The 26,503-nt window shown below is 28.6% G+C and overlaps 2 protein-coding genes across 2 annotated transcripts; both read left to right on the top strand.

Moving 5' to 3' along the window:
- Nucleotides 1-13,230: 13,230 nt before the first annotated feature.
- LOC129974082 (uncharacterized) lies at nucleotides 13,231-15,048 on the top strand. Its single transcript, XM_056087536.1, has one exon. It carries the CDS (start codon nucleotides 13,231-13,233, stop codon nucleotides 15,046-15,048), a length of 1,818 nt encoding a protein of 605 aa, XP_055943511.1.
- Nucleotides 15,049-15,090: 42 nt separating this feature from the next.
- On the top strand, nucleotides 15,091-16,974 carry LOC129974066 (uncharacterized). The gene is made up of 3 exons (XM_056087535.1): nucleotides 15,091-15,420; nucleotides 15,610-16,044; nucleotides 16,183-16,974. Exons 1-3 carry the CDS (start codon nucleotides 15,091-15,093, stop codon nucleotides 16,972-16,974), a joined length of 1,557 nt encoding a protein of 518 aa, XP_055943510.1.
- The last annotated feature ends 9,529 nt before the right edge of the window (nucleotides 16,975-26,503 follow it).

Genomic DNA, 26,503 nt, shown 5'->3' with positions numbered 1-26,503 from the left:
ATATTAAATATGTTTATAATATCGTTATTATTAAATTCTGCCAAGTAATAGAAAAGAAACTCTGATCTTAATACAATACTGCTTATAATTCAAAATTAAATTTCATATATAATATGCATAGAAATATACATAGAATATGCGAATAAAATACATTTAGTAATACAAAAAAATGTGAAACAGCAATTGCTGTAAATAAAGTTATGAATATGCATTTTCATGTCTATTCATTTCTCTTTTCAAGGAAAATGCCATGGCCAAATAAGATATACATTTATAAACTCAGTCGCAAGATCTATTGTATCTTGCATTAAAACAATCTTATATTTTGGCATCTAAGCACCACATTTATGAATATTTACCAAACCTTTGGTCAATTGATTACATCAATAAGAGATCCTAAGAATGCGAATAGGAAAATGAGTACTCAAACAGTGTGAGCGTATTTAATTTTAAAGGACAAAACCTGTTGACTATAAACAAGATAAAAACTAATATTTTATAAAGTTTTATATTAAATATTGATATAATTAATATAAATCAATATTTTACACCTCATCAACAGTGATCCAAAAATTAGTTTAAAAGTAAGACTGACGCTATGCAGGTCAATTCATTTTCTTAAACAGGGATGTACAAAAGCAGAATACAGCAGTTAGCTCTTTTTTATCACTATATTTATTAAGAGGTACTTTTTTTAATAATACATCATAATAGGTTCATTAAATTCATCACTCAACTCTGTAAAGGAGACAAGCTCATTTTATTTATAGTGCTACTTAATCATGAGAGCATTGGAAATTCATTGACGAAGCACTCAGACAGTATTAAAAAGATAAACTCGAGTAAGATGTTAAACTAATCAGGTTACTTAATATCCGCTTTTGTCTTTTTTAGCGATTTTTTTTGCATATTATATAAGAAAATTAATAACGCATTGCACTTTTAAATTTTTTTATCGTTATAATGCTTACACTTCATAAAATGGGTACACTTTTACAATACTAAGATGTGCTTAAATCTTCGATGCTTCCAAAAATAATGATACATTTATTTTAGGTTTTTATATTATTTTCTCTATATAAGCGTTTTAATTATTTTTATTCTGGTAGTTCCAGTTTCCCCCAACTTTAGCATGTTGATCTTAATACCGTGTTATAAATGTGTCTGGTTTCTCAAAGTAAAATATCCATTTTCATTCGTGCAATAATGGCTAAATAAAACAAAAAATATTGCTTTCAGATTAGCCATGAATGTTATGTCACATTATAAAAAACATCTGATAATGATTTTAATGTTACTAATGACAATATCATGGATTATAGATCTAAGCCGAAGTGTATTTAAATCCATGATTTACATCTAGCTCATTAATTATTAAAGCAAAAGTCCTAAAATGCTATGGAAAAATAGTAATGCTTAAAAGTTCAGCTCGTTTTCAAGCTCTAATGGTTGTCATAATTTAAGCTTCTGATTTCAATATAATCATTAAAGAATCAGAAAACTAATGTAGATATTTGTGATAATGTGTTTTAAAAAGAACACGAATTATTTTACAAATATAAATTAAACTTCTTGAAGGAAAATTTTAATTTTGCATTTTTTTTTCTACAAAATGATTCCTAGATAATAATAATATAATGCTTAGCTAAAACTGCTTGGCGTTGACATAAAATGCACTTTCAGTCTCCTAGGTAAATTTTATAATGCTGGAGGGTAAAATCTTGATAATAAAAAAAATTGTGATGCTAAATTATATGGACAAAATGAAGTATCTTAATTTTAAAGATCTACTATAACGCCACATCACATTACAATTTCTAGACCATACATGGCTCCTGATTAGTTTGAAAGGGAATTGATCAGGAAGTAAAGATATGAAGCGGTTATTCATTTAAATTTTATGAGATAAGTGTTTTAAATTATATGAAGTAAAATTTAGAAAGTTGGAATTATTGTTACAACATAAGAATTCTGAAGGTTTAAACAATAATATTGTTGTTCAGTTAATATTCTGTAACTTCTCTTTACTTTCAGTGGTCTACCACTCTGTAGATGGAAAATCGTAATCATTCAGCTTTCATTTTGGATCTTTCGCTCAAAGTATTAAGTACTGAATCAAGGGAGATGAAAAACTTTAATATTACCTCGTATATGATGCACATTTTATGAAAATTCCCACTTCAAGAAATACTATATTCAACATTAGCATCCGAGTCACAAATATGTTTTGTATGGGACATTAATATCACACGTTATTTGCTATATTTTAAATGTAATTATTGTCTTTTTTCCTGTACCATGTATCTTGTACCATGTCAATAATTATTAATTTTGCTGCTTGCATTCGAAGCGTGAACATTATATATGTGTGCATTTTTAGTTATAAACAGAAAATATTCCCTCAACAGTAAAGCTTTGAAATGAGAGTATGCATTTTGATTCGTTCTCTAACTGTGATAGCGGCTTCAGTCAGAAATTATGTGTGCTTATTACAAATCAAGTGAAATATACGCCATATGCATTATGGCGAGAACACAGAGTGAGATGGCCAAAAAATCGGCTGCCACTTGACGTTGAAAAACCCTAAAATATTCCAATCACTAAATCTTATATGAAGGACATTTTGTCAAAGCCCTTGTATTTTGTATTTTTTAATGTAGAAAAACGATATGTGGCCTTTCTATAGGGTCCATTGTTGTTTATAAATGTTCACTATCATCAAGTGTCCTTTATTCCTACAATCTAGGCGGGGTTGCTCTCCAGCGGCCTCATCAAGTTTTCTGCATGACATCTGGATAGGTCGGAGCATTGCTTGCATACTTCAAATGCTATAGTGTAAAATGAGTACATGATGTTTACAGTGTTTTTGCAGTTTCTTTGTGACTGTTGATTTGAGTGATCTATTTTAAATTATCCGAAATTCACGAAATAATTTAAGATCAAACATTCAGTTCAATATTCCAATTCCAAAAGATCTTATAAAACTTGAAATTTTATTGTTTATGAAGACTAGACACTTTACGAACGTTGTTTAAATACACTATACAATATCGTTTTAAAAAAAGCACAATCTATTTCATTATCAAATGATTATAGCTTCTAATAGTCCTTAAGATAATGCTATTTATTTTGGAATAGACAAACTCTTTAGATTAATCAATGATTTAAGCAATAACACAATAATTTAATTTAATCAATAAATACAGTTTTAGGTATTCCTTGAAATATTTAGATATAATCATCAATTTTGGAATATATCATTTTTCCCTATCTTACTTTCATTTCCGTTTTTTCGGTAAAACTTTTTAATGCATTTCACCACCTTAATGTAAGTTTCCTTGATGGTAATGATTCTTAAGGGGAAAAGTATTTCCTATATTCAAATAAATGGAAATTCCGCAGTAGCTTCATGAGATTTCTTAGATGATGAATTATAAAAACATTTTAAGGTATTTCGTTGAAATGAATGGTATGGAGTTTTTAGTAGATATCAACATATTAAATTAAAAATATAGTAATTTTATACATTAGAAAATAATTTTAAAATTTTTAATCATGTATAGTAAAAACTGTTAAAACATAAATTATTACAAATAATTAAACGTAAATATTTGTATCTTTGAAATTTATACACAAAATTATTCCTTAATGATATCACGCAAGTAAATGATAATTATATTCCAACATCAAACACAATTTTGTTCTCTAATACATAGAATAATAGAACAGAATAAGAATGGATCTGATAAATTTCATTATAAACTATCGCCAAGGTTTGAAATGTATATTATTCAATAAATTAATAAATGTATATTATTAAATATTAAATTTATTAAAAGACTTTATCAAAGAATGCTATTTAAAAAAATTTCTTAAGTTTTCCTGCCAAAGTTTTGCTAAATTTTTGGAATTATTCTTTCATCTCATGGAAATATGGCATTTTAATCGTATTCTTCTTCATTTCCGAAATTTAGCAAAATCTTTTATGGCAGATCTCAAGCATATACTTTTCTAAGAATAATTATCAACAAAAAAAATAATAAAACGTTCTATATCTAAATAAAATTTCTTGAATATCAAAATCTATGGGAGCATGTAATTTGATCGAGACAATATTTGAAATAAAATTTGATATTTTGCTGAAGAAAAATCTAAATTTTCTGTGACTCAAATAAATGATAAAATTTAGAAAAATTTCTCATTTTTTAAATTTATAATCTTTAACTTGCATCATGTATTTTTACTTGTATTTTGTAGTAAATGAAAAAAAAAAGTTTAATTCTTTTCTAATATTTAGTTTTCTATTATTATTTTTTTTTAAAACATTCCTTTCATAGTAAATCCTTACATTTTTTTTTTTTTTTTTCATTTTTCTAAAACTAGACACATTTTGTAGATTATCTACTTTCATATAGGAAGCTAACATTTTTTTGCTGTGTTTTGCTACTCATATCTTATCGGATTATTTCTCAGAAAGGAAGGATAATAGATTTAGGATTTTGATTTTTTAAAATGAAGCATTTTTTTCTCAGAAAGGCCTCAAGCTTTATCAAAGTAAGCGTAAATTACTAAAAAAAAAGGAATTTGAAAAAATAAAGCTGCAAATGGACAACATAAGTGCAAGAATTTTAGAATGAACAATAGTAAGTTAATGCGTCGTATAAAAAAAATGTTATGATATAAAATTATCTTGTAAAACCTATGAAAACTCAGTATCAGAAAAGGTTTAAGTCGCACGATACCACCTTTATAATAAAGCATTAAAAAAGCTAAAAAAATGTATTCGTTGCCTTTTAGAAGTTATAGTCTACTTACAATTAGCCTTCTAACAATTATAGAAAAATCATTGTAAACAGAAGAATATGGTATTATTTAATATACATACAAAATCGGCATACAAAACCGTAATGAACAAGGAAAAAAAAATGTTCTTTTCTGACATTTTACACTCGTTGAATTCTTAAAAGCAGTTACGTTATTTTTTAAATTTCAACATAAAGTGAGCCACAAATAAGAATTTTATAAATTTTAAAGCATTTGCATGTATGCATAAATTGATATGGAGCGAGGAAGAAGTCTGGCAATGGCATTGGAAGAAATAGCATTTTCATTTCTGGAATATAATTTTAATTCGAAATTAAATATTCTAAATAGATATAGTGATCCGAAATCAAATATTCAAATGTAACTAAATGGTTCTAAGTTTAATAAAAGCGTTTGAACATGTATTCTATGAAAGTATTGAAAAAATTAAATTCTTCATTATTTGATGTAACCGTAATTCTTAATCAATGTTTGCCTTAGCTTATTTGCATATGTATTTTGATTTACACAGTTAACAATTTTTCACCACAGCAAATAACTTTGATTTTTTTTTCTTTCTGGCGATTAGAAATTTGTTTTTCAATGGCGTATAATTTTGTAATGATAAAAAAAAAATCAGCTTGGTTCAAAGCGTTTAAGTTAAAAACTGCTTTATATTAGTATAAAACTTTGAAATATCTTTTGTGAAGATAATAGGTTTTCGGAAATCTTTAAAATTTTCAAAACCTATTATCCCTTTTAAATCATTTATATCATTTATATCATCATTTTTCCCTTTTAAATCGATAATATAGACCGAAAATTCTTATTTTAATAGAATTTTGTTTATAAATGTGTTTCCTGATATACTGAATTTTTTGCCTCATTTTATATTGTGGATGAAATTTATCGTTAAAATTTCCAGAAGGTTTAATACTTCAAATATGTTCAACTCTTAATCAAAATAAATAACGATAAAAGTACATAAAGTAATTTTCTTTTTCGAAATAAAAAAAATCATTTCACCACATTTAATGCAAATTAATTGTGCAATTATTTCAACTGAAAAATAACTGACATATTTTGTTGAATTGGCGAAAAATGCATTTTTTTTCTTTCAAATTTTAATACCAATATTTAATTTTTATAAAAAGGATTCTCTCAGAGTGAAATTCAATATGAAAATGTAAATATAAGAAATTAATATTTGAAAAACAAAATTTATCTTTATAAGTCATTCATACTTCTCAAAACAATACACATTTTATTTCCGAATGTATTTAAATTGATTTTATGTGCATTTCAAATGCAGAAGACCAATATGGCCAGTCTTTATAGGTCAGAAGTTATTTGTTATATCTGATGTTATTCTGTATATCTATACTATTATCCATTAGTATAGATTTTGGACTTATAAATTTGAAGCTCCTTTTTCTTAATATGTGAACCAATAGAATTGGTTTAAAACGCGACATCCCTGTAAACTCTCAAAAACCTAATTAAAAATTACAAACGAGAATAATCAATTCAAAGAAAAAGTTTTCCACTCCAAAGGCATCTACCGTATGGCGTCTTTGTTTGAAATTTCTATGCACGTCTCTTTGTAAATTCCAGGTACTATATACCCTGAAATAAGTATATCATTACTTTAATATTAACTTTCTATAATGTATGTGTCCTGGTGAAATGGTTGTCTTTGTTCTTTACTAAAATTACCAAAACTTTCAAGAAAACTGTATAATTAACTCTAGAAAATTAAACACACATGCTCGTATAACCAAGGTTTTCTGGTGCATTTAAGTTTTGCTAATTAAATCAACATAATTTTCAATTTTGTGGTTTCTTATAAATTTTTTGTAGCCAAGGGGAATTGATGTCAGCCCTTTTCACTCTAAATATTCAAGATATCCGGAAAATAAGAATCGTTAGTGATTTGTCTTGTTTGATGATCTTTAGAAACGTCACCTTAATTTTCCTCTACTTATATTGGATTTTATATTTTTCTGTGTACACAAACCCAGGTCAAACCTGATCATACATTAACTGTAGCATTACAGTATTTCATTAATTGATGCATCATATGTAGCATACACAAGGCGAATCTGCCTCATCCATTTAAGGGTTAGATGATTTTTTTTTCCTCCATCAAACATGTTTCCTCCAATAAATAATTTTTTTCTTATCCTCTGCTATAGTTTTTCTCCGATATTCCGTAGAAATGAGATATAAAAATATCTTAGTTAGCCATCTTATTTCAAATTACTTATTCATACCATTAGGTAATCGTTTAGATAATCTTCTCCGTTACCAGACCAAAAGTATTACATTTCTTTTATTTATCATAGGACATATTTATGAGAACAAATACTAATATTCTTTTTCTTCCTTTTTATTTGATTTTTTTTTCCTAGAGAAATAATTCATGCTTTAAAGTTCCCAAACTCAAAAAGTGATTGAGATAAAATGTGTTTAAATGTGAAAGGGTGAAACGTGGTGGTTTCATATTTAAAACCAACACACCAAATATAGACAAAAGCAATATGAAAATTCAAAGAAGTAAACAAATATTTTTTTTCATATTTGTAACGTAATATTTTAAATGGCATAGCAATAAAAAATTTCTCACAATTAACTCATTATCTGAGAAAACTAAATATTACAGATGCAAATCTGCAAATTATTTCTTATTTACGAATATTCCACTTTTTATGTTGATTTGTCAAAAGTTCGTAATTTTCATTGCAATTTGATGTAAACCAAATGAAAAATATTTCTACAAATTAAAAATTTTAGTAGAAATTACTGCTTTAGCACTCGATTCAGTACAAAATTTATAGTTACAATTTTGGGTGTGAAGTGACAAATAATCAAATCCAAAGCAAAATGATCTAATAAAAATGCAAGTAATTATCTTCTCGGTGATTATAATGCATTTCAGTATTAGTTTATCAATTATTCAGTTAACCTGAACTCAACAAAGAGGATTTTTTTTCATCTCTTGGGGCATAAGTTTTGCCGCTCACAGTGCAGTGTATTGCTGATTTTATGTCTGTCTTCTACCTATTAAAGAAGCAATTTCTTCCTTTGATAAAAGAATCTAATAAGCTTAATACCTTCTCTTCCTTGATTAGGTTAAATTTTATGGTCATATTTCTTTGCCGTATTATAATCATCATTTGTAATAAGTAAAAAAGTTTAACCTAATATGATCAGAGATCAAGAACAAATGAGAGTAATTTTTTTTTCTTTTTGCATCCCTTTCTCTAGTCAAGGTGACAGAGAAGACATTAATTCTGGAAGAAACCATCAGTCTATAATAAATAGAAAGTTATCTTTAACATGGTGAAATGGTCTAGATTATGATAACCGATTTTAGATATGGCCATTAACGGCTGCCATAAATTTAACGATTTCTTTTATTTGAAGAAGAGTGGCACAAAGTATCTTTTATTCTTTGAGCTGTTACTTATATCAACAAATTCTTTTGCATCCAGTGAAAAATAAATAGCCAACTTTTTTTTTTTCGTCTCACGCCTTGTAAACAGTAATTTCCAGGCACACTTTTCCTAAGCGTTTTTCAACTGATTTATTTTAGTTTCATGGGCATTTTTAAAAAGGAAAACTTATTTCAGCTCTTTAATAAGAACTATTTAATGACATTACTAGTTAAATGTGATGTTGATAGCAATAATTTCTAATTTCTAATATATTTAATGTGAAATGCAACATTTTTAAAATAATTTTTTCCATTCCTAAAAGTTTTATGTGGCAAAAATGTCATATGAAACTTTATTTTATTAATTTAAAAATTTATGGAAATAGAAAAAAGATGATGCTTGTGCAGATAGAATTGAAATAAAACAGAGATGATTTTATAATTGATCAAATCTTGTTGTTTGCTCATTTTATGTTTTCTACCAACTAATGAAATTTCTCTTTTATTATTTTGTTTAATTATATAAGATAAAATACCTGATTAACTGCCTGCTTAAAATTATCGATTTCAATATTCTTTCGATTTTTCAACAATCTAGATTTCAGACAAGATTCCCAGTATGAAAGATTTATCTCTATATGACACACACATGTTACTGGTAGATATTTTGGACACTAGTTTTTCTGGACAAAGCGTTTTGACTTCATAACTTCTCATAGCTAAAAGTCGCTTGGTTTAAGCCTGGGAAATCTTGGAGGTCATAAGTATGGATAGTGGCTATTAAAATACGATTATTCAAAAGCATTAGTTATTCTTTTATAAGCCCCATTGTATAATGCTCCATTTTGATTAACGATTACTGTCCAGATTGATTGTCATGCTTGCTGTTACGGAGTAATGCTTTTTCGTAATACTTATTTATATAGATACCACCTGAAACAAAATCTTGATTCTGTGATTTCCTCCAAGAAAAATAGAATTAATCAGCAGTAAAGACATAATAGATTGTGCCAATATTCAATCTTTTATGGCTTTACAGCATTGGTTGCATAGATTGCGTTGGTATTTTCAATAATATCGGATACTTTTCGTAAGTTGGTATTTTTAATTTTAATAGCATCACTTGGCAGCCAAAATAAGTACAAATCCAACATGTACAGTATTTATTAATTTTTTTTAAAATTATGACAAAAAAATCCGGTTTTATTTTTAATCTGTTTTATATAGTGGCATTTTTGGGCTTTTTTTTTTAAATTTTTGGATTATTTATTTTTAAATACTTATTTCTTTTTATTTCACTGTATTTTTGATATGCTGTTATTTTGTTAAAATCAAAGAGTTTTCATGCATTCTGAAAATTCGTGGGATACTAGAAAAAAATATTATTACATCTACAAAAAATATATTATTTCATATTTAAAAAACATCATTATTCTTCCTGAAATGTATGAACAACGACTAAAACTGCTTTTAAAATAATGAATTATATAAGCATTTTTTAAAATTTATTCAAGAATTTCAATTTTTAAGTTTTATTCTAAAGCATACTAATCATTTGAATTTATTTTTAATGTATAGCAAAGTACATTAAAATTATTAAAATATTAGCAAAATTTCATTTCAATATTAAAAATTCATAAATGCATTCAGATATATAATTAATCTCTGATATAGAAAATGCATAAATAACAGTACACAAAAAGCTGTGTGAAACTCATTCTAACAAATACGAATTATTAGATATACGAAAACATATTTCTAAAATTAATAGCAGCATCTGAGACATAGAAATCAATAACGTCTGACTACTGTACAGGGGGAAAAATCATGATTAAAATAGCATGCCAGAAAAATAATTATGATAGACATCACATTTAATATGAAACAAGAAATTAAGATTTCTAATGTCAATTAAGAAAACAGATTTTAAGATTTTACCTACTTATTTGACAGTTTGATCTTCTGCGCATGAGAAGGTAATTCATGAAAGCAAAATAATAATAATAATAAATAAATAGATAGATTCTTTTTTATCATGTGATACGAATATATATATATATATATATATATATATAACTTAAACATAACCTGAAACTTATTCGAATTTTTCACGGTGATTTTTATCATGCAAATGATATATTCACATATATTTGAAAAAGAAACAAAGTTTTAAAAAATTTAATTTTGAAAAGGATGTATAGCGAAACAGAAACAAATATTTCCTTCCCTAAACCATGTTCCAATTACGGCAACGATCGTATTTTGTGTAGTAAGAATATACACATATAATTTTAAGCAAAAGCATTGTGTTGCGAAATTTAAAATCGAAAAAGGATATTTATTTAAAAAATTAAAAATGGCCTTCCCTAAGCCGTATTCGATTTGAAGGAACTATTTTTTCATTGTAAATGACATATTACAATGCATATAATTTGAAAGTGCTACGAAATTTTAAGTTTAGAAAAAGGTAGTAAATCCCTTTACTAAGCCATATAAAAAGATATTCATAAAAACTTTTTCATATTCATTGCAAAACGCATCTAGATTCATAAGAAAGTACCTTTCATAAATGGAAATTTCATATAATATTATTTTAATAAGCATGCTATTGCTGTATCTTAAAGCCAGCAGCATTATTTATTTTGCCTTATCACAATGCCGTTGTTGGATACCAGGCCTTAACTGTAACCAGTTTTAACTGTGAAGAACTTTCCCTTCTCACCACCAGGGGTTTGTTGACTTCCTCTCGATTTGGCGGCAACCAACGAACACGTTTTATACTCTTTTAACTTGTAAATATATTCTTAATCATGTAACATATAATCAAGTAACTATTAAAATAATATTCTTAAAGAGAAGTTCCCCATGTTAATGAGTCATACAGTCACTGAACCTGCCACTAATTAGATATTAGAGATTTAAAGCTGCAGATGGAGACAACAACACCAGTATGTAAACAAAAAGAGATTCCAACCAACAAAACAAAGGTAAGCGCATTTACTTGCCTTTAATTTAGAGATAGTTCGTGTTGGAATATTATTTGGCATCCCTGCCGGGATAATTGGTGTGGTTTATTCCAATTTAGAGCTGAAAAATATATATTAGAATTTTGAACTGATTTATTATTATTGAATTTATATATGATTGAATCTTACTGAATATAAATTTCGAACTGTTCAATTCTAAAAATGGATGATAAAAGTGGCAGGTTAAGAAAGATACGGGGAGTATTGAGAACATCTGTTACCAAAATTTGTAAAACTATTGAAACAGAACTAACGAAAACAGATGTAAATGTAGATATGTTAGAAGAAATGTTAGAGCAGCTTGCGGTTGAGTCAAGTGAATTAAAGAATCTAGATTCACAAATTGAAGAATTCGTTTCCGAGGACAAATTAGAAAAAGAAGTACAAGAAGTATCGGAATACACCCAAAAAATTATAACTTGGAAATTTAGAGCGACCAAAAAAATTCGCGAACGAACAAAAAATGTTGATTCTTTGAATGTTCCAAGTTCCTGTTATAAAGAATCATCGAACATTAAATTGCCAAAACTTGCGATATCTAAATTCTACGGGCAATCAAGTTTATGGCTTTCATTTTGGAACTCCTTTGAATCAGCCATACATGAAAATGATTCATTAAGTGAAGTCAGTAAATTTAATTACTTAAAAGCACACCTAGGTGGTTCTGCCCTTAGTACCATAGAAGGATTTGCGTTAACACCAGAAAATTACGAAATCGCCATTAAATTGCTTAAAGAACGCTTCGGAAGATCAGATGTTCTCATTAATACCCATTTGAATAATTTACTGCGTATCTGCCCATTAAAGAACTCGGATGATATTGTATCATTCAGAAAAATGTTTGATAATATACAGACGGAACTCCGATCTCTTGAATCTCTTAATGTTTTGAAAGAAACCTACGAAAACTTACTTTGCCCAATCCTGTTAAAATGCCTTCCCCCCGATCTCGTTTTAAAATATAATAAAAACATGAAATCGGATAAATATGAAATAGATGAATTGCTCGACTTCCTGTCTCTTCAGCTGAAAGCAAAAGAACGATCGTTAATGTATGCTTCTCCCGTGAGTTCGAAAAAAGAAAAGTATTCATTTAACCCTTTGCGTTATGACTCATCGAGCGGAAAAATAAATAATCCTAGATGTTCCACTGCAAAGAGATTTAGCAGTTCAGAATTGATTAGTTCTGAAGTAAAAATAAAAACACCAGAATGCTTATTCTGCAATAAATTTCATGATGTTGTTGATTGTGATACTTTAAGTTTGGAAGAACGGAAACGTATACTGTCTAAAAAAGCTGCGTGTTTAATTTGTGCAAAGCAATTTCATGTTGCTAAATTTTGTAGGTCAAAAATAATTTGTACTCTCTGTGGTAAAAAACATTTATCCATATTATGCAATCAAGATAATTCTGTTCCGAAAAATAATACCCATTTTAATGAAAGTAAGGATGAGAATAATCTTTTAAATGAAAATTTCGCGTTAGCGAATAATTTATGTTCCAGGGAGGTTTATCTGCAGACTTTAATTGTTAGCGTCGAAAATAATGATTTAAAACACTATGCTAGATCGATCATTGACCTCGGGAGCCAGAGGTCGTATGTCAGCAAATACGTAGCGGATGTAATGAAATTGAAGTGTCTTGGGGAACATGATAAGAACTAACTCATTACACTCAAAGTATAACTAAACTCCTTTAATAAAATACATAAAATATCAACATTAAAATAAATAACTAACTTACACAACAAAAACCAACATATCAAACTACTCAATTAACCATAGATGTGGAGGACAAGCCGAAACACAAGCCTCTCTCGCAACCACTGCATTTATATCTATATTTCCATAAACAGCAGCGCCCTCTAGCGTGCCAAGTGGTGCGCTCTAGTGGCTCATTTCTCAACAGAACAAACGGTGACTCATGGACTTTTCGGAGGACTGAAAAGGCGGGAAAACCACAAGATGTATTCCATTAAATTGCGTAATACAGAAAATAATTTCTGTTGTAATGTAGAAGTAATGGATCAGAATAAAATTTGCACTTCTCTTCCCAAATTAGATTCTAAAAACATCGAAGAAGTAAAACAATTGGGTATATTTGTTAGTGATATTTGCTTAGATGAAAATCTTTGTTTGTATGAAAACGATCCCAAGGAGATTCACATATTATTAGGGGCAGATACGGCAGCCAGATTATTTACAGGAGAAATTAAAAAACTTTCGCCTGATCTAATTGCGATGAACACCAAGTTAGGGTGGACAGTTATTGGAAGATCAGGAATTAATGAAAATGATAGTTCCAGCACGCTAATGTCGCTACTTGTCAACGACGTAAATATATCCGATCTTTGGAGGCTTGATACATTGAATATCTATGACCCTGCGGAAACTCAAAGTAGAAAAGAACTAGAAGAAGCGGCTAAGGAACATTTTGAACGCAGTGTAACACGAGATAACGAGGGGCGCTACATTGTCAGTCTACCGTGGATACATGATCATCCACCTCTTCCTGATGGCAGAAAGATAGCTGAACGAAGACTTAACAGTTGTATTAAAGCCTTAGAACGTGCCGAAAAGCTGGCCGATTATGATGATGTTTTTCAGGATTGGCAGAATGAGGGTATTATTGAAGAAGTTGATCCTATGCAAGAAATCAAAGAAGGACAGCATTTCTTACCTCACCATGCTGTCTTCAAGGAGAATTCGACGACCAAAGTTCGACCCGTTTTTGATGGTTCAGCTAAAGAAAAGAATACACCTTCTATTAATGACTGCCTCGAAAAGGGACCAAATCTTGTAGAACTCATTCCATCTCTCATAAATCGCTTTCGTGTTGAAAAATATGGAGTGATATCTGACATCAAGAAGGCCTTTCTGCAAATTGGATTACAAGAACGAGATAGACCATATCTCAGATTTTTATGGAAGGATAGAAGAAAAGACGGAAATATCAAGATCCTGCAGCACAAAAGAGTTGTGTTCGGAATCTCCTCCAGTCCTTTCCTTCTAGGAGCTACATTAGAACTTCATTTAAAAAACGCCCCAGATCATCTCAAGGAAACAGCCCAGCAACTTATGAGGTCCTTCTACGTTGATAATTGTGTTTTCAGCGTCAACAGAAAAGAAGAACTCGCTAGATTTATTTCGGAATCACAAGCACTATTATCTACTGCCAAGTTTGAACTTCGAGGGTGGGAGCATTCTCCTACTGAAGACAAAACTGAAGAAAGGCAAGAAGACCGAAAGGTTCCAGTTCTTGGGCTTCTGTGGAATTTACCAAAGGACACTATATCTCTAGATTTGAAAAGTTTGTTGAAAGAAGATAAAGGACCTATTACAAAAAGAAAAATCCTGTCAACCGTTCATCGAATCTTTGATCCGATAGGATTTTCTTGTCCAGTGACTCTAGAGCCCAAATCTTTGTTGCAGGAATGCTGGAAATTGGGGCTGTCCTGGGATGCTGAACTCCCTCTGCTTATAACTGAAAGATTCGAACGCTGGAAGATGAAGTTACCGAAATTGAATGATCTTGAAATACCAAGATGTGTACGTGAGGACTTTGCAGAAGATTCCAGATTTTCCATCCATGTTTTTTGTGACGCAAGTCAGAGTGCCTACGCTACATGTATCTTCTTGAGAGCTGAATCTGCTGATAGCACGTCGTGCCAGTTGATACAAGCTAGAAATAGAGTTGCTCCTTTGAAAAAGATCTCTATTCCACGGCTAGAACTTTTGTCCTGCACTATTGGAGCTAGATTGGCAAAAGCAACCATATCCTAACTTGGACTTGAGAACATACCAATCTTCTACTGGTCTGACTCTATGAATGCTTTGTATTGGATCAAAAGAAATGAGAATTGGGCCACGTTCGTTTACAACAGGGTACTGGAAATCCGTAAACTCACTAATCTTGAAGACTGGAGGCATATAAGTGGAACATTAAACCCAGCTGACCTTCCATCACGTGGTTCCAATGCAGAGGAACTTGTGAAATCTCTTTGGTGGAAGGGTCCAAATTGGCTGAGAATGCCTATAGAAGATTGGCCTGTTTCGGAAACTATGCCAGATTTCGACGTTGTAAACTCCGAAAAAAGAAAATCTATTGTGTCTGTCACTAACACCACGACAGAGCAATTAGAGTACTTTTCTAAGGTATCTTCTTTCCGAAAAATGACCAGAATCACGGCTTGGATTTTTCGTTTTTATAAAAATGCTAAAACCCAGAAAAAAGAAAGAAAATTCGGTACCCTAGATTTTGAAGAAGTAGAGGTTGCAGAAAAGTACATTTTAAAACAAGTTCAAAGTCAATGTTTTTTGGGGAATGAAAAACTGAACTTACAGACATTCCTGGATTCAGATGGTTTATTAAGAGTAAAGACCAAAATTTCTCAAAGAAGTGATCTACCGACATTTAGATTTCCAATTTTGCTGCCTTCAGAGCATGATGTTATTGGAAAACTTATTTTTGAAAAGCATGTTGAACTTAGTCATGCTGGGATACAGATTTTGATGTCGAGTTTAAGAGATAATTATTGGATCTTAAAAAGCAGGAAGACAATACGTCAAGTAATAAGGGCTTGTGTAATATGTCAACGTTTTTCATCTCGGCCATTAGAAGTAGCAAGTGCTCCACTACCCGAAGATCGCGTCAGAGATGCTTATGTTTTTGAAGTAGTAGGAGTTGACTTGTGCGGACCACTATATTTGAAAAACAAAACCAAATGTTGGGCTGTACTTTTTACATGCGCAGTTTATCGCGCAGTCCACATCGAGCTGGTAACTAGTTTATCAACAGATAGTTTTATTCTAGCTTTATGAAGGTTTATTTCTAGAAGAGGAAGACCAGCTACAATTTATTCAGATAATGGAACCAACTTAGTGGGTACTTCTAATGAGCTGAAATCTGTTGATTAGGTGAAAATACAAGAATATGCCTCAGTAAAGAAAGTCCTATGGAAATTCAACCCCCCATCAGCCCCATGGTGGGGCGGATTTTGGGAAAGGCTTATAGGTATGTTGAAATCTATCTTAAGAAAAATTCTTGGAAAGGCCTCCTTACAATTTGAAGAATTGTACACTGTACTATGTGATGCTGAGGGCATTATAAATTCAAGACCTTTGACATACTTAAGTGAAGACAATGAGGACCTTATAGCATTAACACCTGCTATGTTTTTACAAGATGTAAAAGAAATAGGAGTTCCAGATATAGATCAAATAGATGCTAAGAGAATGAATAAAAGATTCTTCTACAGGCAAAAAGTGTGTCAAGATCTCACAAAACGTTTCAGAATCGAATATCTTGGACATCTTAGAGAATTTTCAAAGATTCGTAATGAATCTAAAATTAAAGAAGGAGACATTGTTCTCATCGGTGATAGTAACGTCAAGCGAATAAATTGGCCTTTGGGAAGAGTCATCAAATTATATCTTGGAAAAGACAAGAAAGTTCGTCTCGTGGAAGTCCAGACCAAATCTGGGTCTTTCCTACGTCCAATCCAGAGACTTTTTCCTCTTGAGGTCAGCCAAAGTGAAAAATCTGCTATCCCATGTCTCCCAAAGAGTGATTCTCCATCCACAATGATGATTCCTGATGGTACACCTACCTCTAGTGACTCTCATGCTGTTTCAGATGTGAGACAACCAAGAAGATCCCGTTATGGCCGGCTTTTATGCTCTCCTAGACTCATTGGTTTGAGTTTCTAAAGTCCTTTACGAAACTCAAAGGTGGGAGAGTGTTGGATACCAGGCCTTAACTGTAACCAGTTTTAACTGTGAAGAACTTTCCCTTCTCACCACCAGGGGTTTGTTGACTTCCTCTCGATTTGGCGGCAACCAACGAACGCGTTTTATACTCTTTTAACTTGTAAATATATTCTTAATCATGTAACATATAATCAAGTAACTATTAAAATAATATTCTTAAAGAGAAGTTCCCCATGTTAATGAGTCATACAGTCACTGAACCTGCCACTAATTAGGTATTTGAGATTTTCAGCTGCAGATGGAGACAACAACACCAGTATGTAAACAAAAAGAGATTCCAACCAACAAAACAAAGGTAAGCGCATTTACTTGCCTTTAATTTAGAGATAGTTCGTGTTGGAATAGCCGTGTTTCTTTTAAGCTCAACGTTCTAAAATCTTTGACTGGCTTTAGTGCATGATTTTTATTTAACAAAAATAAGAAAATAATCGACAGTAGATTCCTTTTACAGACTATCAAATATTTCGTGCCTTTCAAGATAATTGACGGTATTTTTAAAGAAATAAATATCATCGAAAAAAACATACTTTGTCGACACTTTTCCTTTCTTTAAATCAATCAAGAAAGCATCTCCAATTTACAACTCAGCGAAGCGCATTAAGTTTTTCCCCACAAAACAAATAATATAACGCTATTAAACATCTTCACTACTTTTTTTCTTTCATAAAGAAATTCATTACAATATTCAGGATGCTCTACTTGCAGATTTCCGACAAATATGACAATGGTTTCTCCTGCAACTATACTATTATAAAAAATAAAAATAAATCTTAATTTATCTAGGAGTATGATTTTTTTGGTAAGGTATGAACATTTAAAGTTTTTATAGTTAGTTTATGTTCTTTGCCCTCAAAAAAATTTGTGAAGTAGAGGTAAAAAGCAATATAAATGAAAATTCTGAAAAATAATTTAGAGTGAAAACATTCATTTTTATTAAAGAAGATCTAACATTCATTTTCATTACAATAATTATCAAACTCATTTTATTTTTTAATTACTTTTATCAACCGCCACTTTAATTTTTTTTCAGGATATTATTATTATTAACAGAATATAATTATAGTTATGACAAATATTTCATTTTAATTCTTTGAACGAGGCTTTCTTTTTCTAATAATGTTCAAAAAATATTTTTTTAGAAAAATGAAACTAATAAAATTGAATAAATCAATTTATTTGAAATTAATGACAATATAGAATTGATAGATTTATTAATGAATTAAAATTATCATAATGAAATATCCCCCCCCCATTTTTTTCTCATTTTTTATGACCACTACTAGGATTGTTGACGGAATAGCACTGATAAATATTAAATTTTATTTCTTCGAGTGATTTTTTTTAGTAATGGTATTAAAAAAAACATTTTTGGAATTAAGATTGATTCAAGAAAATGAATCCATTTATCTAGCTAGAAGAAATTAATCAGATTTATTAAATTCATTATTATTATAATTATTATTTTAAATTCAATAATTAGGCATTAATTTGAAAAACCAAGTCAATCCTTAACAGTTTGTTATATTTGGGTTTTTGTTTCGAAATTTTAGGTTTCTTGCTCAAAATATTTAGAGAGATCGTAAATCAACATTGAATTTCGTCAATTTATGTCTCAAATAATAAAAATAATAATTAATTTGACTTCTAAAACAATATTAATGATTAAATTATTTATTAACTAGTTTTTTTTAGCTTTAACGAAATATCAAAGAAAACAATAAAATAGCTTAATAAGCATTTTTAATTAATGAATGGGATATTAAATGTTCTTTTTACTATTTTAAGATAGCTTAAGACGATAATGTAGTATTATACTATTAAACAGACTTGATTTCAAAAATGCATCAATCAGTTAAAAGAGCAATCTTTATCTAAAGTTAATTTCATAATTTTTTTATGAATTCCATATGTTGAATAGATTTTCATTTTCTGCTGATGTTTCTGGAGTAAAGTTTGAATATTTGGCAATATATTTAGTATTTATTAGCGAAATTTCTATTCCTTCCACCAAAATTTTAGAGTGATTTGAGAAACTTGCTGTAATGACCTAAACGGCAATTACTGCTGTACTTTCATTACGTAAGAGTAGCATTTGGGGTTTTGACTAATGAAATTAAGCGAAATTCTGAATAGATTTCAGGCGTCGTGTTTAAAATTTTTCTCGTGCAACGTGAGTGAACTAATTTTAACTCTATTTGTCTATAGACGAATGAATAGTTTTTTTTTTCTTTTGTCATTTACAAATATTTCTAAATGTCAGCTTTGCATAAATTTTTGTTTGTGTCTAAATAATTAAAGTACATTTAATCCATCTTTTCGTTCGCACTATAGAAATATCTTATCTTCTTAATAATATCTTTCTTTCTTTCTCTTTGCATTTTTGTATATATTTACAATATGAGTATATTTTTCAGACAGTAAAAGGAAAATAAATACGCTTAAAGATTCGATGTCGCAGTGTAGTAATGCCTCAGTAGTAAACCTTTTCTTTACATGATTTTCTGGGAATTTTTAACTAAGAAAAGAATACGAAAGCAGCTCGCAGCTTTTATTTAAGTCGTAAGAATTTTGTTGGCTTCACTGCTTGAAGAAGAAGTTATAAAAGAACTACTTTTAAAATATCTTTATTTTCCAAAGATTAATGTTTAAATATAAGAAATAAAACAGAAACTTTTGTGTATAAGTTTAAGACCTTATATATATATATATATATATATATATATATATATATATATATATATATATATATATATATATATATTGTTAACTTACGCTGCTTATTATGAAATCATACAAAACGAATCATGAAACTACATTCAGGAAATTTAGTAATGTTCTTATAATTAGACATATGTTAAAGAAATTTCAAATTGAGAACATGTCTTTCTTTAATACTATACAATATTTGCGTGTAAGTCAAGATAAATGCTAAGAAATAATTTTAAAACTCTTTTTCTCTTATATTTCTCTTACAATCCGATTATCAATTATTATGTGTATATATAGAGAGAGATAGATAGATATAATTTCTGCAATATAATCTAGTATTTTATTGATAAATCACTCCTGTCCAATAATTTTAATATTCTCTGTCACATTAAAGGAGAGTTCCCACTTTACAAGAAAATTATAAATTTAAAAAAAGCTTATCTTGTAGAATTTTATATTCTTTCATTGGCTCTCTTAAGTAAATATCCCTTTATATATTGGTTTGTTCCTTTTTATTTCTTGACATACATCTGCAGTAAAGACATAAATCTACATTTGGTGTGCATTCTTTTAAAAAAATGCAATATCTATAATCCTTTGCTACGGGGAAGTGCTTGATTTGTTTGAAATAAATGATATTATGATTCAATTATAATATGATATTCTTCGTTGGTTCTACTAAAATAGAGTAATCTATTTACAGCCAAAAAAAATATTGTTTAAAATGTTCCGACTGATAGTAATTGGTATAACTTATTAAAATAATTTTACATGGGTTTATATCTCAATCTTATGTTTGGCTCAGATCAACTTTTGGCCAACATCAACTTTTGTGCCATAAACACCAAATTCCAATTCCTAAAAAAGCAATTTAATATTTCAGAATGTTAAGTATTCAAATTAAGGTACGTAATCATATTGAAAAGTCGATCTTTGCCGAAAATGCCGAATATTTTTTTTATTCAGTATTCTTAATTGTTGAACACTTTTTTTATAGAATGTGAATTTTACCTCTACGCCATTCTTTGAAAGTTTCATTCAATTTTATATTTTCACATCGTTTATTATTAACAATATTTTCTCAAATTCCAAATTTTAATAAATTTTCTTGGGAAACATCATAAATAAAAAATAATAATTTTTCTTCTAATTTTATGCAATAATTTCTCAATGAGTATTGCATTTCTTGAACAACATAATCAGGAACTCTTCATTCATACTCTCGGTTTACAGTTATAATATAGTATAGTTAATTTAATGAATTACAATGTATAAATATGTGGAACTTTCATGTTATTTATCAGTCAAATACTCAGTATTTAAATGTTTGATCGAAGTACGGTTCTTAATCTAATTAATCTGGTTACGGTTCTTAATCTAATTTCTTAATCTGGGAATTGGCAACGAATTTTTAGGCTATATGAAAACTTTGGGACAGTTTGATAAACTTTTAATTATTATTCTTTGCTTCAAAATCGTTTTAGCCAAAAAAATCTTATTTCTTCATGTATACAAAACAAATTTAACCGAAATAATTATATGTTGTAACTGTTTTTTACACATTGTTTACAAAAGTGACTAAATAATCGGTCCGGCCAGAGAATCTCTAGCTGTAAAATGAGAAAAATTAATTTTAATAAACATATTAACACTTTTTTTTAAAAAATAATTAATTCTCTATTGTACATGGACCATTTTGTAAAAATGATTATTGTTATCATAAAGATTATCTCGAAAGAATTTAAATATTAATATAAATACATGTTTCCGTTTAATAAAATTTCAGTCCGAAGAATGAAATTTACAAAAATTATTTCCACTTTAGAAGCATCAAATTCAGAGATAAGGACAATATTTTCTGAAAATCTGTTTCGTGTTTTCATTTTGTTTTGTTCCTGAGACTGGATTAAGAGACAAACTGGAAGTCCGATAAAAGTCTTCGACAAATATTTAGAGTCGACCTGAAAGAAAGTCTTATTCTTTTTGCTTTCTGAAAGAGCAATAATTACAGTAGAAATAAACGATTATTGATCCTTCGCTCACACATTCTTTTAAGTGATAATATTGATTCACAATAGATATCGGATTTTCAATCCCTTCTCCTGGTACTCTTTCATTCCGTAATTATAGATATTGAAAATATAATTCTACTAAGTTGGATCGTGAATTAACAAATGATACAAAAGAACTGAAAAAAATTATATTTTATCTTGCATATAAATCCTCCGTGGAGGCATCTTTGTTTATAAGGGAAAAGGATCCAACTCAATATGCTGGTTTTGTATTCCCTTAGGACACATCATTGGTAATGGGCCGGCAGATGTTCTTTAGTACAATACCACAGTGTCCATGTTACTTTTCTCAGTGTCGAAGTTATTTATCTTCAATAAATGAATCAAACAAGATAGAAGAAAAACCTTTAATGTATAACCTAGTGTTTAATTAAATTAGAAAGCTTTTTAACCCTAATTTATTTTATGGCGATTTGAAAGGATCCAAATAATTAATTTTGAAATTACAATTTTCCTATAGTTTAGATTAGCATGCTGTATGTTAAAGAATTTTGTATCCCATGCCATTGGTTAATGGTGAAATATTCATTAATATTTTGAGAAAAATGATTTTACATTAATAAACAAACAAAACATAAATTTATGAACATAATGAATCAATTAGAATTTAAAATATATTCGAAAACATAAAATAAATTTAACATTAAAAGCTCGTGAAGTTAATAATGTGTAACATATATGCACAAAATGACATAATTTGTATGTGTACATTAATCATTCAATTCATTTCTTAAGACAAATATTACGAATGAAAAACTTTTAGACTGTTGAAGGAACAAATATTGTGCACATTTCTAAATATTTAATTAGTAACGGCATGTAATAATTATTAATTTTTACAACATATATTATTTTTTGAAGCATTCTTATAATTTTTTAATATTTTCCTTTAACTCATTGCAATAATATTTTTGGCTGTTAACTGTAGATGCAACCTGATTTGTTGCGTAAAACGTGCTAGTGCATGGATTGATTCAGGCGCTGCTATGGTAACCTGCAAGACATCGGAGTCAAAATAATAAATAATAATAATAAAATAATAAATAATTAAATTAAGCTCCCAATATAGCAACATTGGTGAGCGATAGGTGAGGATCGAACTCGCAACCTTACGCTTCGTAGCCGAGTAACATGACCACAAGACAAACGAAATTTCTCATGTCTCGTCGCTGTTATCTAGCTTATAAAGCGTCATCACATTAATTTAAAAAATAATATATGCTGTAAAAATTAATAATTATTATTTGCCGTTACAAATTAAATATTTAGAAATGTACTCAATATTTGTTCCTTTAACAGTCTAAAAGTTTTTCATTCGTAACATTTATTACGAATATTATGATGAGAAATCATTTCTAAAATTAGTCTTTTAGAGTTTTTCTATTAGTCTTAGTCTGAGAAACATCATAAAAAAAAATATTTAAATAGAAATTTTCTTTCATATTGTGGAGATTAAATATTATGCAAATGTTTTTGAAAGTCGAGGATCTATTGAAAGTTTCATAAAATAAGAAAAAAAAACTACGTTAGATGGCATTTAATTATATATTGATTTCACAATATAATGGATCTGTTTTCATAATAATCTTTTACATGTGGAAGAGAAAAATACGAGGAATAAAATATGCGTAAAAATTACATTTATAATAAGTAAAAACTATATATATCAAACATAAAAAATTTAAAATATCATAATATTTATACGTATTATAATTGTTATACTTATTATAATTGTGTATAATACAAATAAAAATTGCATTTATGGGCCTTTTACAAATTTAATATTTTACTAAATGGTTTAATATTTGTCTCATATCTGATTTTTATTTTATACATATCTTTAATATATGACTTTAGCTTCATTTTAATTATCAAGCTAGAAATTAATTTTGCACCCACTTAAGAATGATCTATTCATCCTTGTTCCTCGGTTTACAGATTCACTATAGTATAGTTTCTACTTTGTAGGCTTTTCTTAAAACTGAAAACTCTATTTAAATTTCTAATGAAATAAAGGGCATACATCCCACCAACTTAAATTACTTCTTTGATGAAGGTGTCACTTTATAATTTGAATATTTAGATTCACTTCAAAATGCATTTATTCGTAAAGTCCCCTGATTTTCTCCTGCTCTTTTTCTATCTGAGCTATAATTTCACCAGGCTTTACATTCCAAAACCTTCTCCTTTTGAGAGTGGAGTTTCTTCTTTCTCCTGATTTTAACACCTGACAAAACAGGTGGTATTTACATAATCATCCATTCTACTTTTGTCCATGGAGATACTTTCTTAAACAAAAATCCATGCTTTCATCAAGAATGCTATTTTGTATTTTGAAAAATTCTCAGTCAGTTTCACAGTTGCCACTTTCTCAACTTTCTTTTTTGAATTCAAAATATCTAAGATTATTTTTATCCCCTTGTTTTACAATATTACTGTTGTATTTAAATTTTATGCATCTTGAATTTGACCTGCAACCAAATCGATTAATTTAGGACTCAATCGATTTCTCTCTTCAAAATTTTGATAAAATTTGTATTTTGTCTAGTCATTTGACATTAACTAAAATTGTTTTCAAAGCGAATAATATTATTCAAACTGCCATTTACTTAGAAGTTTAAAATAATAAGTAAATTTTTGAAAAAAAAAGGGGGGGGGGTACTAAAGCAGTTTGCAGTTCTCTTTTGCACTTTTTTCTTTCATTCTCAGTAATTAATTTGATTCTAAATTAACTTTATTTTCACGAATGTTGATTTACTGTCAAAAAGTATTCGTTTATTAATAATATAAAAATATTATTTGAATCTGAATAATATTCAAGATCCCCAAAAGAACTTGCGAAGTTTCATCTTTAGAATATGTCAAAATCAAATATTTTGAGTCTTTCTCTCTCTGAAATGGTTTAGTGAGTTTGAAACAAAAGTCTCGGTCATGGCATTTTAGATAAGACGACAAAAAACAGAGCTCATGACTGCCGAAGTCTATACAGTCTAATGCTAAGCTTTGATGGAAGAATAAAGTTGTTTTCAAATACAATTTATCTAAACGAAAGTCATTTTACTCTCTGAATATGTATATATTTGAATTTTATATAAAATTATTTTTTGTCCTTTTCTGGGTGCTAATTGTTGTGTAAACAAAAAAAAATTACATTTTATTTCAAACTCCTCGTGATATATGACTCGTTATATATGTGATACGATTTGCTACACCAGAAGGAAATTTGATATTAATTTCTTTAATATTTTTATAGTTCACACTCTCTGTTTGGATTTCAGAAAATTTCAATATTATTCTCCCTTTTTTCAGAAATTTTAAAGAATCTTTTTTGCGAAAATTGAAGAAACTACTCAAAATTAAATTTGTTGTGTCGTTCAATGCACTCATTTATTTCACTATAGTATAATTTGGAAATATATTTCTTAAGACAGTTTAAAAATGATATCTTTTGCAATAAATATTTACCTTATTAAAAAAATTAAAAATTAATTTTAAACATTCGATTTATTTTTGTCTTTAGTAACTAATATAATAACATATAATTTTTTATTTCCCTAAATCAAAATGAAAAATAATATATATAACAATTCTCAAAAGAGCTTACACTAAGAATCACTTATTTCAGGGTATTAATTGCTGCAAAAATAAACATTTCTTTGAAAATAACTATTGAAGGCTCTGCAAATTTAGCCATCTAAAATACTCTATTTCTGCCGTTAACTTTTCTATTTAAGTCTCAAATCATGTTATAAGTATAGCTATATTTCACATAAATCACGACCCAGTTTTCAAAGAAATTCTAAGTGAGCCTTGGTCCAGACAAAATAAGGAGCTTATAGCCTTCTTCTAAATATAATAAATTGATCAGAACATAGTAAGAAAAACACAACGCAAAATCCAGCGAAGGATTTAACGCAGTAAAAACCCATAGATTATGCAAATTTTGTGTTTCTATTTTTACCAAGTAATCTTCAAAAAAATATACATTTTATAGTTTTTTTAAAATTTAATATGTGTGCATCCATTTTTAATGATAAACAAAAATAAAATTCAATTTAAATGCTTTCAAGTCAAAGAGTATCAATATTTCTCAAATAAAATATAATTGCATTTTTTTAACCAAATGGGGAAATGAAATTACAAAAATATTTACATGCAAGGTTTACCAAGAATGATAATTTATGAATTAGTCAATCACCTTCTAAATAAGAAAAAATCTGCAAATGACTTTGAAGAAATTAAATAATAAAAACTAAGAATATTTTTTCTGAAACTTACTAAACAATAACTGATCATTAATTTGAATACTTTCAAATGCTTAGTTATCATAAATTAAACGAAACCATAAAGTAACTTAGAAAATATCGGGAATTCATCCCGAGGCCTGAGGCATCTTTTAAAGTGACAAGTTCTCAAGGCAGTTAATTACAATGCTTATTAAATAATCCAAAACTATTTTCATCTCATAAGTTATCCTGATAAATGCACCCAGTTCTTAATTTCCCAAAAAATATATTAATTGTTTATATTAAGAGAAATATATCAAGATAAAAAATACATATACTATCATTATATATTGCATCCGATACTATAATATATATCATTAGGATAATCGTTTCTTTGCCCCATCAAATTTAATAAATAATAATAGAATAACTATTAATCCATCGAACTTCAATTATGATTTC

Source organism: Argiope bruennichi, chromosome 1 (assembly GCF_947563725.1).
Source record: "Argiope bruennichi chromosome 1, qqArgBrue1.1, whole genome shotgun sequence".
Lineage (NCBI taxonomy): Eukaryota > Metazoa > Arthropoda > Arachnida > Araneae > Araneidae > Argiope > Argiope bruennichi.
This window is presented reverse-complemented; position numbering and strand designations above follow the sequence as displayed.